The sequence below is a fragment of the Budorcas taxicolor genome, chromosome 1 (genome assembly GCF_023091745.1).
Source record: "Budorcas taxicolor isolate Tak-1 chromosome 1, Takin1.1, whole genome shotgun sequence".
Classification (NCBI taxonomy): domain Eukaryota; kingdom Metazoa; phylum Chordata; class Mammalia; order Artiodactyla; family Bovidae; genus Budorcas; species Budorcas taxicolor.
In genome coordinates, this window is record NC_068910.1 from 217,381,738 (window position 1) to 217,397,699 (window position 15,962).

A 15,962-nucleotide genomic window follows, 5' to 3' on the forward strand; every position below is an offset into this window, starting at 1 on the left:
CAGCGTGTAGCAGCGGTCTTTAAAAATTTGTGTCTTGTCTGAAATGGAAGGGAAATTATTCGTGGGAAAGAAGGAAGTGAATACAGGCAGAAATAACCTGGGGACCTTTTCTGGAGCACTTCCTGCCCAGAACTTGTTTTCTAAGACTAAAACATGACCAGGTACCTAAGGCCAGAGTTGAGAAGAGAACAGCTTCTAAGGCTATAGATCAGATCAGGAGAGGATATCAAGTGCTTTTTTCTCCCGAGGGCGGGGGATGAGACTGTCGCCTTTTTTTGATTATACTGTCTGTCCTTCGATGGCTGAGGATCAGCTCTGATGGATACATGAGTTTCCTGGACGTGGGGATGGAAATTTTCTGTGGTCTCGGTAGTAAATTTCTCTTTCCTTGGTATGTGACTAGATTTATTGCATTTCCTAGAACCCTCACCCAAAAAAAGTTTGTGGCGTGCAATTATTGAGGGCTTGAAACTCACAAGAGTTCTCCACTCCAGGAGAGTGCTTAGAAGTGAAGAAGGCAACGTGAGACTGTCAGAATTTAGGAGGCTGCATCAGCCTATTCAATGCCAGCAAGAGAGTTTTTGTTGGTTCTTTTTCACATTTAGGAAACTCTTTTATCAAGATAAACGTATCATAAAATTCACCATTTAAAAGGTACAGTTCAGTGATTTCCAGTATATTCACAGAATTGAATTCACAGTATATTGTAGAATTGTGCGGTGATCAGCCAGTCAACTTTCAGCACATGCTTGTCATCCCAGAAGGAAGCTCTGCCCTGACTATCATTCACTCCCCATCCTCACCCGTGGGCACCCACTCTTCTGGTTCCTGTCTTCCATGGATTTCCTGTTCGGGACACGCTGTGTCAGTGGAATTCTGTAGTGTGTGGTCTTTTTCGTGACCAGCTTCCTGCACTTCTCTCAGTTCTCTGACTTCCCTGGGGGCTCAGACGGTAAAGCCTCTGTCTACAGTGCGGGAGACCCGGGTTCAATCCCTGGGTCGGGAAGATCTCCTGGAGAAGGCAATGGCAACCCACTCCAGCACTCTTGCCTGGAAAATCCCTTGGGCACCGGGGCCTGGCAGGGGGTCGCAGAGTGGGACATGGCTGAGCGACGTCACTTCTTCCACTTCATGCAGTTTCGCTGCTCATCTGCCTGTGGCGTGCTTCAGTACTTCATTCCGTCCTGCGAACGTGCCGCCTTTGTTTACCTGTTCATCAGTTGGAGAACATTTAGCTTGTTTGGAACTTTTAGGCTGTTATCAGTAATGCTGCTGTGAACATTGGTGTGCATATTTTTAAGGGGATATATATTTTCTTTTTTCTTGAGTATATACCTCAGAGTAGAAGTGCTGTCACATCTTAACATTTTCAGGCACTGCCAAATTGTTCTTTAAAGTAGCAAGGCCATGTTACGTTCCCGTCAGCAGTGTACAAAGGTTCCAGTTTCTCCCGATCCCCACTGACACTCGCCGTTGTCTTCTTGATCAGCCATGCGTCCAGGTGAGAGTGACGTAATGGCTCATTGTGATTTTAATGTGCATTTCCCTAATGACAGATGAGGTTGAGCAATTTTTCATGTACTTACTATCCATTTATGTATCTTCTTTGGAGAAATGTTTGTAAAGTCCTTTGCCCACTTTTGAAATGTGATTTTATTATCTATGTGTCTGTGCTGGGTCTTTGTTGCTGTGTGGCCTGCTCTCTAGTTTCGGGGAGCAGGCGCTCCCAGGTGTGGTGCATGCGTCTCTCGTTGCTGAGGCTTCTCTGCTTGTGGAGCGCAGGCTCCAGGTGTGTGGCTCAGGAGCTGTGGCTCCCAGGCCCTAGAGCACGGGCCCAAAGTTGTGACACGCAGGCTTAGTTGCTCCTTTCCCAGACCAGCATCTCCTGCACTGGCAGGCAGGTCCTTTTCTACCGAGCCACCAGGGAAGCCCCATTTACCGATGTTTTGAATCTTCTTTTTATTACTATATTCTGTATATAAATTACTTGTTAGATACATGATGCAGAAATATTTTCTCCCATTCCAAGGGTCATCTTTTAACTGTCCTGATGGTGGGTACTACACACAAGTGTGCGGCACAGAAGTTTTCGTTTTATGCAGTCAAGGTTCTCCAGTTTCTCTTTGACCTTTGTGTTCTAGTGTCGTTTCTGAGTAACTGGCCGTGAAGAGCCGCTCCTAAGTCTGGGTTTATGATTTTAATGTTTATATTTAGGTCTGTGGTCTAATCAGAGTTAACGTTTGTATATGGTATAAGGTAGGAGTCCAGCTGTATTCTTTCCCAGGTACTATTCACTTGTCCTAGCACTTTTTTTTTTAATTGAAGTATAGTTGATTTTCAGTGTTGTATTAGTTTCTGGTGGACAGCACAGTGATTCAGTCATGTGTGTGTGTGTGTGTTTATTCTTTTTCAGATTCTTTTTCCTTTATAGATTATTATAAAACCATCACCACTTACTGAAAGACCCTTCTTCTGCATTAAATTGTGTTGGTAGCCTTGTTGGAAATCAGTTGACCATAAAACTAAGTTTATTTTTTGGTTCTCAGTCTTTTGCCTTTGATACCTGCCTGTCCTAACACCAGTACCACAGTGTCGTCATTACTGTGACTTAAAACAATTTTCAAACCAGAAGGTGTGAATCCTCCAAGTTTATTCTTCTTTTTAAAGATTATTTTGATGATTCTAGGCTCCTTGAATTTCATATCAGTTTTATGATCAACTTATCAAAGAAACCAGCTAGGGTTTGATAGGCATTGTATTAAATCTATAGATCAATTTGGGAACTATCGCCATCTTAATAATATTAAGTCTTCCAGCCCATGAATATAAGAAGCCTTTCTGTTTATTTAGATCTTCTTTCTGTTTATTTAGATCTCTTTGATTTTTTTTCAATAATGTAGTTTTTAGTGTATAAGTCTTACACTTCTTTTGTGAAGTTTATTCCCAATTATTTTATTACTTTATTATAAATAGGACTTTTTCTTAATTTTACATTTAGACTGTTCATTGCTTTATTATTTATTTTATATTCTGCAACTTTATTTGAAGTTGTTTATTAGTTCTCATATATTTATAGTAAACTCATTGGGATTTTCTGTACATAGTGCCATGTCATCTGCAGCTTCTTACTCTTTAATCCGGATGCCTCTTATTTCATTTTCTTGCTTAATTGCCTTGGCTAGAATGTCTGGTACAGTGTTGAGTAGAATGGGTCAGAGCACACATCTTTGTCTTGTTTCTCTTCTCAGGTGGGGAATTTTCAGCCTTTCAGGGTTAAATATGATTAGATATTTTGTAGTTGTCTTTATCACGCTGAGGAAATTACCATTTGTTCCTGGTTTGTTGAGTATATCTATTACGTAAGGGTGTTGAATTTTGTCAAATGCCGTTTTTGCGTCTGTTGAGATGATCACATGGATTTTGTCCTTTATTGTGTTAAGTGGTTTAAGTCATTGAAGATTTTCATATGTTGAGCCAATGTTCCTGAGAATTGTGCATCTGCATTCATAAGGGATGTTGATCTGTAGTTTAGTGATATCTTTGTCTGGCTTTAGTATTAGAATAATACTGGCATGGTAGAGTGAGGTGGAAAGGGTTTTTTCTGTGTGTGTGGGGGGGTATTTGTGAAAGATGAGCATTAATAATTCTTCAGATGTTTAATGGAGTTCACCTCTGTTGCCATCTGGACTTACCCTTATGGGAAGGTTTTAAATTATACTAATTCAGTCCATTTATTATGGATCTGTTCAGATTTTCTGTTTCTTCTAGAGTCCAGTTTGGTAGTTTTTGTTTTTCTAGAAATGCATCCATTTCATGAGTTAGCCATTTTTTTCTTACAGTTATTCATAGAATTCCTTTATTTATTTATTTTTTTTGGTGAAGTTGGTGATAATGTCCCATCTTTCATTCTTGATTTTAGTAATTATATTTTTCTCCTTTTTTCTTAGTCATTCTAGCTAAAATTTTGTTGGTTGTGTTTACCTTGCACTTTAAAAATTGCATTAACGATAGTCGATTTATTTGCCTTTCCTTTTAGGGTTGATTTTTTTATCCCAGGAGTCTCTGTGGTTGGTGGGTTCTCAATATGCTCCAGCCCTAGGCTGCTGGAACAAGAGAGAATGATAGAGCTGGCAGTGAAACATACAAACCACCCTCCTGCTCTCTGGATCCACAATCAGGTGAGCAAACCTCTGTTTAAACTTGGAGATCTGGGCTCTCTGCCTCTCGCAAAATTCAGCTCACTTAATCCACCTCAGGAACCTAGGCTTGGGTGCAAAGGGTACACGCTCACAGAGAGCTCCCTTCCGTCCAGAATTGGATTCCAGAAGGGGTACAGGAGCAGCATATTTGTTTATTTTTTACTTTTTGGCCATGCCACGTGGCGTGTGGGGTCCCAGCTCGCCCACCAGGGACAGAACCTGCACCCCACGCAGTGGAGGGTGGGGTCTTAACCCGGGGCCACCAAGGAGGCCCCCAAGAAGCAGGGTCGCGTTGGTGCACTAAAGGATGATGCAAAGATACCCTGGGGTCGGGAAACTCCTCCTGGGTCCCCAAGCGGTATTTAGTGGGATCCTGCTGTAGAATTAAGGCATTTTACTTTATATGTAAGTTGTTGAAAATGGGCTCTCTGGGTGTCTTGTCAGTGGTAATTCTATTAATCAGATTATTTTGTCCTCACTGTCCTAAGTGAAGGGAATTAAGCTACCGTTCTCTCATTATTTGGGGGGGAAACAATCTCTGATTACACACTTGTCCTGCCCAGACCGGAGCTCTGCTAAGCCCGTGGTGCGGTCGCCTCTCTATTTCAGTCTCTGGAAAGCTCTTCACTCATGAGTCTGAGACGGAGTCCACGTTTTTTGCTAATAACTCATGGTTCACCGTGGGACTCAGCACAGCCCTATGCTGCTCCTTACTACCTACTAGAATTCTGAGAACAAAGAGTGAGCTCAGGAAAGATTTGTCTTCTTGATGTTTGATCCTTGTCTTTTTTTTTTTACTGCCATCCCCTTCATTTCTAGGGTGTGCCCTCTTTACTCACCAACAATCTCCATCCCATCCCAGGCACTTTCTTCTCCTCTTTACTAGAAAGGAGAATGGGGGTGTGCCTGCTCAGTCCTCAAATCTTGTCTGACTCTATGCGACCCCATGGCGTGTAGCCCACCCACCAGGCTCCCCTGTCCATGGGATTTTCTAGGCAAGAGTACTGGAGTAGGTTGCCATTTCCTCCTCCAGGGGATGTTCCTGACCCAGGGACTGAACCCGGATATCCTGCATTAGCAGGCAAATCCTTTACCACTGAGCCACCTGGGGACACAAAACAGAGTGTGCTGCGTTGTAAATATTGTAGATACAGACAGACTGATTTTGAAATTTATATGGAAGAGAAAAGAAACTGGGATGGCAAAAGCAGTTTTGAAAAAGAAGCCTAAAGTGTGAGGAATCACATTGCTCAAATTTAAGATTAAAATAAGGCCACAATAATCAATGCAGTGTAGTAATGGTGAAGGAGTAGGCATAGAGATCAAAGGGACAAATTAAAGCATTCAGAAATAGACTGACACATACAGCCTTTTGAACTTTGACAAAGGTGCTAAAGAAACTCAACGGAGAAGCAGTGACCTTTTCAACAAACCGTGCTGAGTAGTTGTCTGTCCATATGCAAAAATAAAACAGAGAACCCTGACCTAGATCTCACACTATATTCAAAATTAAAATATGTTGTAGGCGTAAGGTCCAAAATGTAAAACTATAAGGTTTAGAAGACATAGGAAATACTTTGAACAGCAGGGCAGGCAGATAGTTATTAGACATGACACAGAAAGCAAGATCCACAAAAGGAAAGATTTATATATCGAATTTAATCAAAACTAAAAATTTTTTTTCTACAAAATACACTATTAACAGAAATTTAAAAAACAAGCCACAGCCTAGGAGAAAGTGGTTGCAAATTAGATATCCAACAAAGGACTTGCATCCAAAATGTATAAAGAACTCAAAAGGCAGCAAAAAGAAAACAGACCTAATTTTTAAATGGACAGAGGATTAAACACTTCCTAAAAGGATATAAGGATGACAGATAAGCAGTGAAATGACAGTCCACATCATCCATCATCAGGGAAGTGCAGGTTAGAACCACACCTGGTGGGCTGCGCCTGCAGGCCTATTAGAATGGCTACGATCTAAAGTGCCGACCGTAGCAGGTGGTGCCGGTGGCGCGGAGCAGCTGGAACTCTCACGTTGCTTATAGTGCCAGCAGGGCTGCAAGGCTGCAGCCGTCCCGGGAAGCATCTCTGCAGTCTCATGTGCAACCAGTACACACTTGACCGTAACACCTAGCAGTGTGACTCCTGGGTATTCATTCTAGAGAAACAAAAGAATTGTTCATACAGAAATCTGAATGGGAGTGCTTATAGCGGTTCTATTCATGGTCCTCGAAACCTGGAAACAATGCGAACGCCCCTCAGCAGGCAAGTGGGTTAGGAGCTGCGATGCGTTCATACGGCGCACAGGCAGACCTTGCCGTGCTGTGTTCCACTTTACTACACTTTACGGATGATTGTGTTCTTGGGGACGACAGAGGATGAGGCGGCTGGATGGCATCACTGACCTGATGGACACGGGTTTGAGTGGACTCCGGGAGTTGGCGATGGGCAGGGAGGCCTGGCGTGCTGCGGTTCACGGGGTCGCTAAGAGTCGGACACGACTGAGCAACTGAACTGAACTGATAGTTGAATGTTTGTGGCAACCCTGCGCTGTTAGATGGTTGTTAGCATTTTTTTTAGGTTTTATAGGGTTTTCTATGAAGAAATATTTTTATTAATGTAATCTACAACATTGTATGGGTTTCCGATGTACAGCAGTGACTCAGCTATCCATAAGTGCGTGTGCGTTCTTTCTGACTCCTTTCCATTATAGGCTATTATAAGGTATTGAACATAGTTCCCTGCCGTGTTGTAGGTCCTCGGTGTTTACTTAGTCATAGTAGCGCATGGATGTTAATCCCAAACTCCTCATTTCTCTCTCCCCTGCTTTCCCCTTTGGTGACCGTAAGTTTGTTCTGTATGTCTGAGAGTCTATTTCTGTTTTGTAAATACATTTTTTGTATCCTCTTTTGGACTTCATATGTGGTACGTGATATTTGTCTTTCTCTCTGACTGACCTCACTTACTATGGCGCTCTCCAAGTCCATCCCTGAAGCTTCACACGGCATATTTCGTTCTTTCTTAAGGCTGAGTAGTACTCGGTTGCATTTGTGTAGCGCCTCTTCTTTATCCATTCATCTGTGGAGGGACAGCTCGGCTGTTCCCGTGTCTTGGCGACTGTGAATACTACTGCTGTGAACATCAGTGCCTGTATCTTTCCAAATTAGAGTTTTTCTCTAGATGTGCCCAGGACTGGGGTTGCAGGGTCATATGGGAGCGCTAGTCTTAGTGTTTTAAGGGCCTTCCATACTTTTCTCCATAGTGGCTGTATCAGTTTATATTCCCACCACTAATTCTTTAGTATTTCTTATTTGTAGACTTTTTGAAGATGGTCATTCTGACGGGAGTGAGGTGAGGTGGTTCCTCATTGTAGTTTTTTGATTTGCATTTCTCCAGTAATCCATGCTATGGAGCGTCTTTTCCTGAGCCTGTAGGCCATCTGGATGTCTTCTCTGGAGAAATGTCTGTTTAGGTCTTCTGCCCATGTTTTAACTTTTTTTTTTTTCCTTTTTTATATTAAGCTTTATGAGCTGTTTGTATATTTTGGAAATTAAACCCTTGTTGGTAGCAGCATTTGCAAATGTTTTCCTGTAGTCTTTTTGTTTATGTTTTCCTTTGCTATGCAAAGGAAAGCTCTTAAGTTTAATTAGGTCCTTTTTTTTTTTTTTTGGTCCTATTTTTTTTTTTTTTCGTTTTTTATTTCCATTACTCTAGGAGATAGATCCAAGAAAATATTGCTGTGATTTCTGTCAAAGAGTAGGCTATATTCTCCTCTAGTTTTATAGTATCTGGTCTTAACATTTAGGTATTTAATCCATTTTGAGGTTTTATTTTTCTGTACGGTGTTAGAGAATGTTCTTATTTCATTCTTTTGCATACAGCTGTCCAGTTTTCCCAGCACCACTTTAGTCAAGAGTCTGTCTTTTCTCCACTGTGTATTTTTGCCTCCTTTGTCATCGATTAATTGGCCATAAGTGTGGATTTATTTCTGCGCTTACTGACCTTTTCCTTTGATCTGTCTATGCCAGTACAGAGCTGTTTTGATTGCTATAGCTTAGTATTAATAGTGTAAAGTATTCTAAAATCAACCTTTGCACTTTTCTTTAAGACAGAACGCTGTGGCACACTTAAAAGACTAAAGTAGAATGTAAGCGTGACTTTCATACTCACTGGGAGGCCGAGCAGCAGCTGTGATCTTCCACGTGGCCCAGCGATCAAGGACCTGGCTGCCCGTGCAGGGGATGCAGGTGTGACCCCTGAGTCAGGAAGATCCCCTGGAGAAGGGAGTGGTAACCCACTCCAGTATTCTTGCTGGGAAAATTCCATGGACAGGGGAGCCTGGCGGGCTACAGGCCATGGGGTCACAAAGAGTCCAACACGACTGAACATGCTCAAGCAAGCACGCTTGATTTCAGTACTTCATGGCAGTGGTCTGGAACCAAGTCCGCAGTACTTCCCAGGTCTGCCTGTATTTGTTATTCAGCAGTAAAAACAGATCAGCTGTTGATGCACACAGCAACGTAGGTGACCCTCAGGGGCGCTGTGTTGCGTGAAAGAAGCCAGTCTCATTCATGCTCCAGTCTGGAAGACAGAAATACAGCAATAAACCAGATCAGCGCTCGGTGGGGTCGAGCGGGGAAGGGTGGGAGCAGAGAGGGCTAGCAGAGTGGAGTTCGGGGGCTGACGGGACTGTTCGGTGTCTTGGTGTTGGTGGTAGCTGCACTTCTCTATGTTTGTGTTAAAATTCATCGAACTGTGTAACAAAAAGAAAAGCGAAACTGTTACTGGAAGATAATTTTAAAATCTAAAAGATTTCTAAACCTACAGCAGCATAAAAAATGTATTCTTAGGTTTTACACGGCACATTGTGTCAGTTTAGACACATCTCCAGCTGCTTGCCTTAGCGTTTCCATTGTAAGTGTATCTTGTCACATTTTTTCCCTGCAACCTTCTGTGTCCTTCATTTGGTGTGGCCTCGGCTACCTCATTGCTTTTTAGATTCTCTGTGGATTTTCCCCCATGGCTATCTCCAGAATGTATCCTGAGCTGATAACAGATACCCTGGGGGCGGGAGCGGCAGGGGCGCCCTGTGCCCCGAGCTCTGTTAGAAGGAGCTCAGCCACCCTGGCCCATAGTGCCGTGCGCCACCTCCAGCCACCCACGTGACCTGAACCTGGTCCTGGTCCATAGCTCCCTGCTTGGTTTCATGGCTCACTGACGTTTCAGTGAAGGAACTTATTCTAAGAGGCGGTAGAAAATCTCCACGTGGCATTGCTTGAATGCACATCCTGATTGTGGAGCCTGCTCCACTCTGCCCAGTGGGAGTTGCAGGCAGCCTTTATGAAGTCAGGTTTTTCTTGGAACCGTTCTCACGTGGCTGTTTTCCTCCTGAGGATTTGTCTTATTAAGCTATTAGAGTGGACAATAGAGGCACGTGAGTGTCTGGGTGGCAGCAGGCTGCTCTGCTGGGACGTGGAAACGTCTTCCTTTATTGTATCTACTTTGGCTCAGGCTCCTGGCAGGGTAAAGGGTTCTAGACAGCTATTGTGTGCTGGGCTCCAGTTGCTGTGAAAAAGTGGTTTGTTTCACAAGTAGAAAATCTACACCCAAATTAGATACATTGCCGTGTAATTGGAGGTAATGTCCCGTTACGTGCTTGTGTTTTATGCTCTACGGTGCTTTTGAGTCTCATGTTCCTGCTACCCTGGCGGTTTTCATTGACAACAAAAGACAAAGATGGCTTTTGATTCTTTCCAGATGCCAGCAAATTAGGAGATAGATCTCCTGAAGATCATCTTGTCACGAAAGAGACGACAGGCTTCTTGAGTATTATCTTTTCCTGGGGCACGTTTTCTCGCCAACTTTAGGGTTGAAAATACTCTGGTTTCTAAAAACGATAACCTAAAGGCTTTGCTTGTTGTCATCACTAAGCACGCTGCAGGTGACCATTGGGTAAAGTGTCTTCTCTCCTGTTTCTTAGCCTCTTTTACGCCTCGATTCTTACAGATAGAGAGAGAAATATATATAAATATATATAAAGAGAGAGGCAAGCAAGAAGGGGAGGGGGTTAGACAGGGATTAACTCCCCTGTTGTCATGAGGTTGAGCCTCTGCAGATTGCTGTTTTTGAGACTTGTAAGGAAGGAGCATTGTAAAAGCACGTGGTAGCCGGTGTCGCAGTTCCTAGGTTTTAGTTATGCCATCACTGACTCGATGGACATGAGTCTGAGTGAACTCCGGGAGTTGGTGACGGACAGGGACGCCTGACGTGCTGCGATTCATGGGGTTGCAAAGAGTCGGACACGACTGAGCGACTGAACTGAACTGAATGGAATGTGCCCTTGCAGCTAATTTCTTCTGTCAAAAATGAAAACTCACTTACCATCCTTTATGTAAAAATCTCCTATATATTTAAAATAGTTCAGTTCAGTCGCTCAGTCGTGTCTCTTTGTGACCCCATGAATCGCAGCACACCAGGCCTCCCTGTCCATCACCAACTCCCAGAATTCACTCAAACTCACCTCCATCGAGTCGGTGATGCCATCCAGCCATCTCATCCTCTGTCATGCCCTTCTCCTCCTGCCCCTAATCCCTCCCAGCATCAGGGTCTTTTCCAGTGAGTCAACTCTTCACGTGAGGTGGCCAAAATATTGGAGTTTCAGCTTCAGCATCAGTCCTTCCAAAGAACACCCAGGACTGACCTCCTTTAGGATGGACTGCTTGGATCTCCTTGCAGTCTAAGGGACTCTCAAGGGTCTTCTCCAACACCACAGCTCAAAAGCATCAATTCTTCGGTGCTCAGCTTTCTTCATAGTCCAACTCTCACATCCATACGTGACCACTGGAAAAACCATAGTCTTGACTAGACAGACCTTTGTTGGCAAAGTAATGTCTCTGCTTTTTAATATGCTGTCTATAGTACAAAGTATAATACAAAGGGGAAGCAAAGGAAAGTGATCCATAATCAGACTGTGCTTCATCACAGAAATGGTGAGTGACATGAAAGTCCCTCAGTCATGTCTGACTCTTTGCGACCCCATGGACTATACACTCCATGGGATTCTCCAGGCCAGAATACTGGAGTGGGCAGCCTTTCCCTTCTCCAGGGGATCTTCCCAGCCCACGGATTGAACCCAGGTGTCCTGCATTGCAGGGGGATTCTTTAGCAGCTGAGCCACCAGGGAAGCCCAGGAAACTAGAAGGTAGCCTGAGGCAGTCGGTCAGGCTTCTGCTCCTCGGCGTAGGGTCTCTGCGTGTGAATGCACGTCTGCAAATGCAGATGGAGCACCGCTGTCGCCTGGTGACAGGACCACCCATGCGTGCTGCACTCTCGGGTCTGGTTTTCTAGAACAGTGAACATGCTTGGTAAAGTTCTGGACACAACACCACACAGTCTACATGGTTGTAACATTATGGAAAATTCAGGTGACAGTAGATCCATGCAAATACTCCTTTCAGTTTTTTTTATAAAATGAGTTAGGGTCTAGTCTCGGATCCTTGCGAACTGGTTTCACCTCCATGAACGTCCCATGGGTCGTTCAGAAAGACATCATGCAGGGCAGCCTGTGTGCGTTGCAGATCACAGTGTGCTGTCAGACCGGCTCTCTGACTTTAAAAAGTCCTCATTTGTTGTATCTGCTGATTCCGGTGGTGTACCTGCCCCCCGGATGGCTGGCATCAAACTACCCGCAGAAACTGGCCCACGGAACTCCTGCAGGTTTAGCCGTCTGCTTAGTAGGAGCAGCTTTGGGACACCCCTGAGTTCACATCCGGCATCTCGGGCCCCCTCAGATCACAGTTACACCCTCCAGAATGCCCCCCTTGGGGCAGCGTGCCCCCCCTGGAGAGCCAGCGCATGCAGCTCTGATGGTCACCCTGGTGTAAATGTCCTCACCCGGGAGCACCCCCTTTGCCTACAGCGGTGGGAGTGGTCCTCACCTCCTGCTTCCAGGCTGTCCCCTGGGCCCAGGGCCTCTCTGCACAAGCCAGCTAGTTCATCACCCAGAAAGTCAGCACGTGGCAGAGTCCCTGAGGTAGGCCTCCTTGTCTCCATCCGGCGTGGCTGTGCCACCTGCGTCACAAAGGCGGACGCTCAACAGCCTGGGTGACGGGCGAGTGGAATCAGTTCACGGCCCTGCAGCCACTGTGAATGAGTGAAGATGGGCCTAGAAACTGATAGGTGCGCCGGGGGCGGACACTCAGCCTTACTGCGGGCGAGTATTTGGTGTAAGGCCTTGCCACAGAGGACTGAAGGCTCTTCTCTGTCCCCCGCAGTGCACCCTGGACTCCGAGGTGGCTGTGAGAGTCGGGGGGGAGTTCTTCTTTGACCCGCAGCCTGCGGACGCCTCCAGAAACCTCATGTTGATTGCGGGAGGCGTCGGGATTAACCCCCTGCTTTCCATCCTGCGGCACGCAGCTGACCTCCTCAGAGAGCGGGCAAGCAGGGGACGGGGGTATGAGATGGGGACAGTCAGACTGCTCTACAGCGCGAAAGACACCAGCGAGCTCCTCTTCAAGGTAGGGAGCAGTGTGCATCTCGTTTAGCTGGGCGTGAGCAGGCTTGCGCATGGGCCTTTCTTCTCTCCATTCGCTCTTCTCTCCAACAGTTCAAACCAGAGGCCTTAAGTGAGAATTAACCAACACATCCTATCCTGCCCAGAACTATTAAAAAGCTAGTGCTAAGGAGCTCCCAGTGCAGTGACAGAAGATGGCAGGTCTGGTGGGCTTGAGTCTGGAGGTGGGTGAGCAGAAAATTCAGCCTGCCTCCGGGGCTCCCCAGAGGGTCAAGAGGCCTACGAGTGGGTGTGGGTGCCCAAGGAGTAGGTGTGACCCAGCTCAGTACGTGAAATCCCCATCGGCTGCATCTGCAGGAACTAAGTCCATCTGACAGGAGAAGGCTGTCGCTCTGGGTAGCCTTGCAGCTGCAAGGATGAACAACAGAAGAGAAACAGTTAAAAGACACAACTGTGGTCAGGAAACTGCTGCTTAATTGCCCACGCCTGAGAGAGAAGAAAAAAGCAAAAACTCCTGGAGAGTTAGCAATATGCTTGTTAGCATATTCAGATTTCAATTAAAGGCAGATAGCCCCCACCCCCCTCAGATTGCTCTGGCCTGCCCGGCTGCAAACAATGCCTCCCTAAGTGGAGAGCTGAGCGGGGACGTGTGCAGAATTGGCAGTGGAGCTTCGGCGTCCAGGCAGGGGGTGGGGAGTGCACATCTGTTTTGATTTTTTAAAATTGTTGTGTGACCAAATACATTTGACATTCCAGAAAAATATCCTCGATCTAGTAAATGAATTTCCTGAGAAGATTGCCTGCAGTTTGCATGTTACAAAACAGACTACACAAATCACTGCAGACCTCAGGCCATACATCACGGGTGAGTCTCCTAAAAGGTATTTTGACTGTCTCCATGCCGTTACCGTGTGGATGTACCAGTTGGTTGAGTGTAAATGCTTTATTGTTGGGATTTGCTGGGTGGGAATGTCACTACCTGGGGGATTGAGAGATGATTCATCATGGAAACATAAGGAGAGATTAGTTGGGTTCACTTATTATATACAGATCTCCTGCTGCCTATATTAAAAATTTATTTTCTGCATTTTTTAAGGGGACCTTTGCGTCATTGCTGTAATATGCATACAGAGAATTTATCCTCCGGCTTTGACTGAATCAGTTCCATTTGCCATTAATAGTCATTTAAATTTCTCGTGGTTTCCCCTCCTGGAAGGATTTCTCAGAAAGCAGTCTAGTTACTTTGCTGAAGGCAGTTCTGAATCTGTCCAAAAGACCAGCACGCTGCCCGGCCCTGTCTGGAGAGTGCGTGGTGACCGGCTGCCCGCGTCGCTCGCTGTGGCTTCAGGAAGCCTGGAGACACGCTCTCGGCTGGGGTCCGGCCTGGACACCTGCAGGAGCCAGTGCGTGGATGACTCGGGGCGCAACCTCTGGGCCCGGTTATTGAAAATAAACTCTGTTGCCAAGTGGTGGTCAGTGCTTCCTCCTTTCAGTACAAACACATCTGGCTCAACTTGGTGTTTATTCTGTGTTTTCGGCAGAAGGAAGAATAACGCAGAAGGAGATAAGAGATCACATTTCGAAAGAGACCTTGTTCTACATTTGTGGCCCACCTCCCATGACAGACTTCTTCTCCAAGGAGCTGGAGAGCAGCCGTGTCCCCAGAGAGCACATCTGCTTTGAGAAGTGGTGGTAGGGGCAGGTGGGGCCGGGAGAAGGAGGCAGACGAGGTCCGTAAGGCTCACACACAGGGCGCTCTGTGGTTCGGCCCATGATTTTCCTCTGCCTACTCTCCTCTTAAGGCTGTGGACTCTGCCCAGTTGGAGAAACCAGTAAAATCAGCTGACAGTCAAATGATAAACTTGTTGCAAAAACTTCATTAATTAAACTTATTTTTACTGCATTGACTTTCTCTTATGAATAACTGATTATCTCATGGTGTACCTTGAACTGGTCAATACATATTTTCTCTCCTTTTAAGGGAAAAAAGACACATCCTTCAACCATATGAAACCACGGTTTTGTGTGTGAAGTGCAGGCTCTTTAAATTATTTGACAGCCACCTATGTATCTTTTGTTGAATAAACGTAAATGTAATTTCATTTGAAATGGTTTCTGTTTAATGTCTTAGTTTTCCTTCTTGTGGCCTGCAGCCTCATTTCTTCAGACCGTTAAAAGTTGGGTTTGGAAATAGAAAGCTGTTAGGAAAACTGCTTTAGGGTATTGAACATCCAGCTTATTTGTTTCTGTTAATGAATATCCTAAGTGTGTATCCTGACTGTGAGTTTCTTCTCAGATGAAACCTTTTCTGAGGCCCGTGACTTGGCTGGCTGTCTCAGCGCTCCACGTGGGAGGCGGCTTCTCTTTCAGGACCAAGGTGACTATGAGTGCTGCGTTCTCTGTGATTCTGCCCTCAGTGGCTGAGCTTGATGGGCTGTAGAAGTGTGCTCAGGATTGATCCGGGGGTGCAGAGCTGATTCCAAGACCTGCTGTTCTGCCTCGTATTTCATTCTTTGGCCAGCGTTGTTCCTGGCACCACGGCTGTTGAGTGGCTGAAAGAGAGCAGCTACCATTTAAGCGCCTGCTAAGCCCGGGGTCAGGAGGCGGTCCCCAGAATGGGGGGATAGAGTTGAGAACCTTGTCCGAGGCTGCTCTGGTGGAACTGCTAGGAAAGAGACTATACTCTTTAACTTGTATAGATTTTTAAAAATCTGAGAAATGTCCCCAGGCTTAGGCCAGGCCCTCCTTTTTGTGACAAGGACCGCGGCTGGCTTCTTAGAGAACCTCATGAGGTGCATGGGGTCTGGGAAGAGAGGCAGACCAGTGTGGAGGTGCAGAGACCATGGAGAGTCCAGTCCTCAGCTGAGGAGAGAGGGCAGGGGCCCTTTCTCCTCTCCGGGGCAGGTCTCGGGGACTCCAGGGCGTAAATGCATTTTCCATCTGTGGGGCCCCGTGATGGCTGGCATCACCGCGTTAGCCTCGACTAGGACATTTTGAATTTTGTTATGTTTTAAGCAAAGATCATTGGTCAGCTGTTTCAATCCCAGATTTGATTTCACTAGGAGCAGAGAAGAACTGAAGAGTCTCTTGATGAAAGTGAAAGAGGAGAGTGAAAAAGTTGGCTTAAAGCTCAACATTCAGAGAACTAAGATCATGGCATCTGGTCCCATTGCTTCATGGCAAATAGATGGAGAAACAGTGGAAATAGTGAGAGACTTTATTTTGGGGAGCTCCAAAATCACTGCAGA

The 15,962-nt window shown here is 45.6% G+C and overlaps 1 protein-coding gene across 2 annotated transcripts in view; it reads left to right on the forward strand.

Annotated features, from left to right (window-relative positions):
* Positions 1-14,617, forward strand: part of OXNAD1 (oxidoreductase NAD binding domain containing 1) — a 44,350-nt gene extending 29,733 nt beyond the window's left edge. For both annotated transcript variants that reach the window (XM_052640888.1, XM_052640883.1), the window contains exons 6-9: positions 4,037-4,178; positions 12,476-12,718; positions 13,471-13,579; positions 14,256-14,617. In XM_052640888.1, coding sequence (XP_052496848.1) covers positions 4,037-4,178; positions 12,476-12,718; positions 13,471-13,579; positions 14,256-14,410 — 649 coding nt within the window. In that variant the 3' untranslated portion in view covers positions 14,411-14,617. The remainder of the gene's footprint in view (positions 1-4,036; positions 4,179-12,475; positions 12,719-13,470; positions 13,580-14,255) is intronic.
* Positions 14,618-15,962: the final 1,345 nt, after the last annotated feature.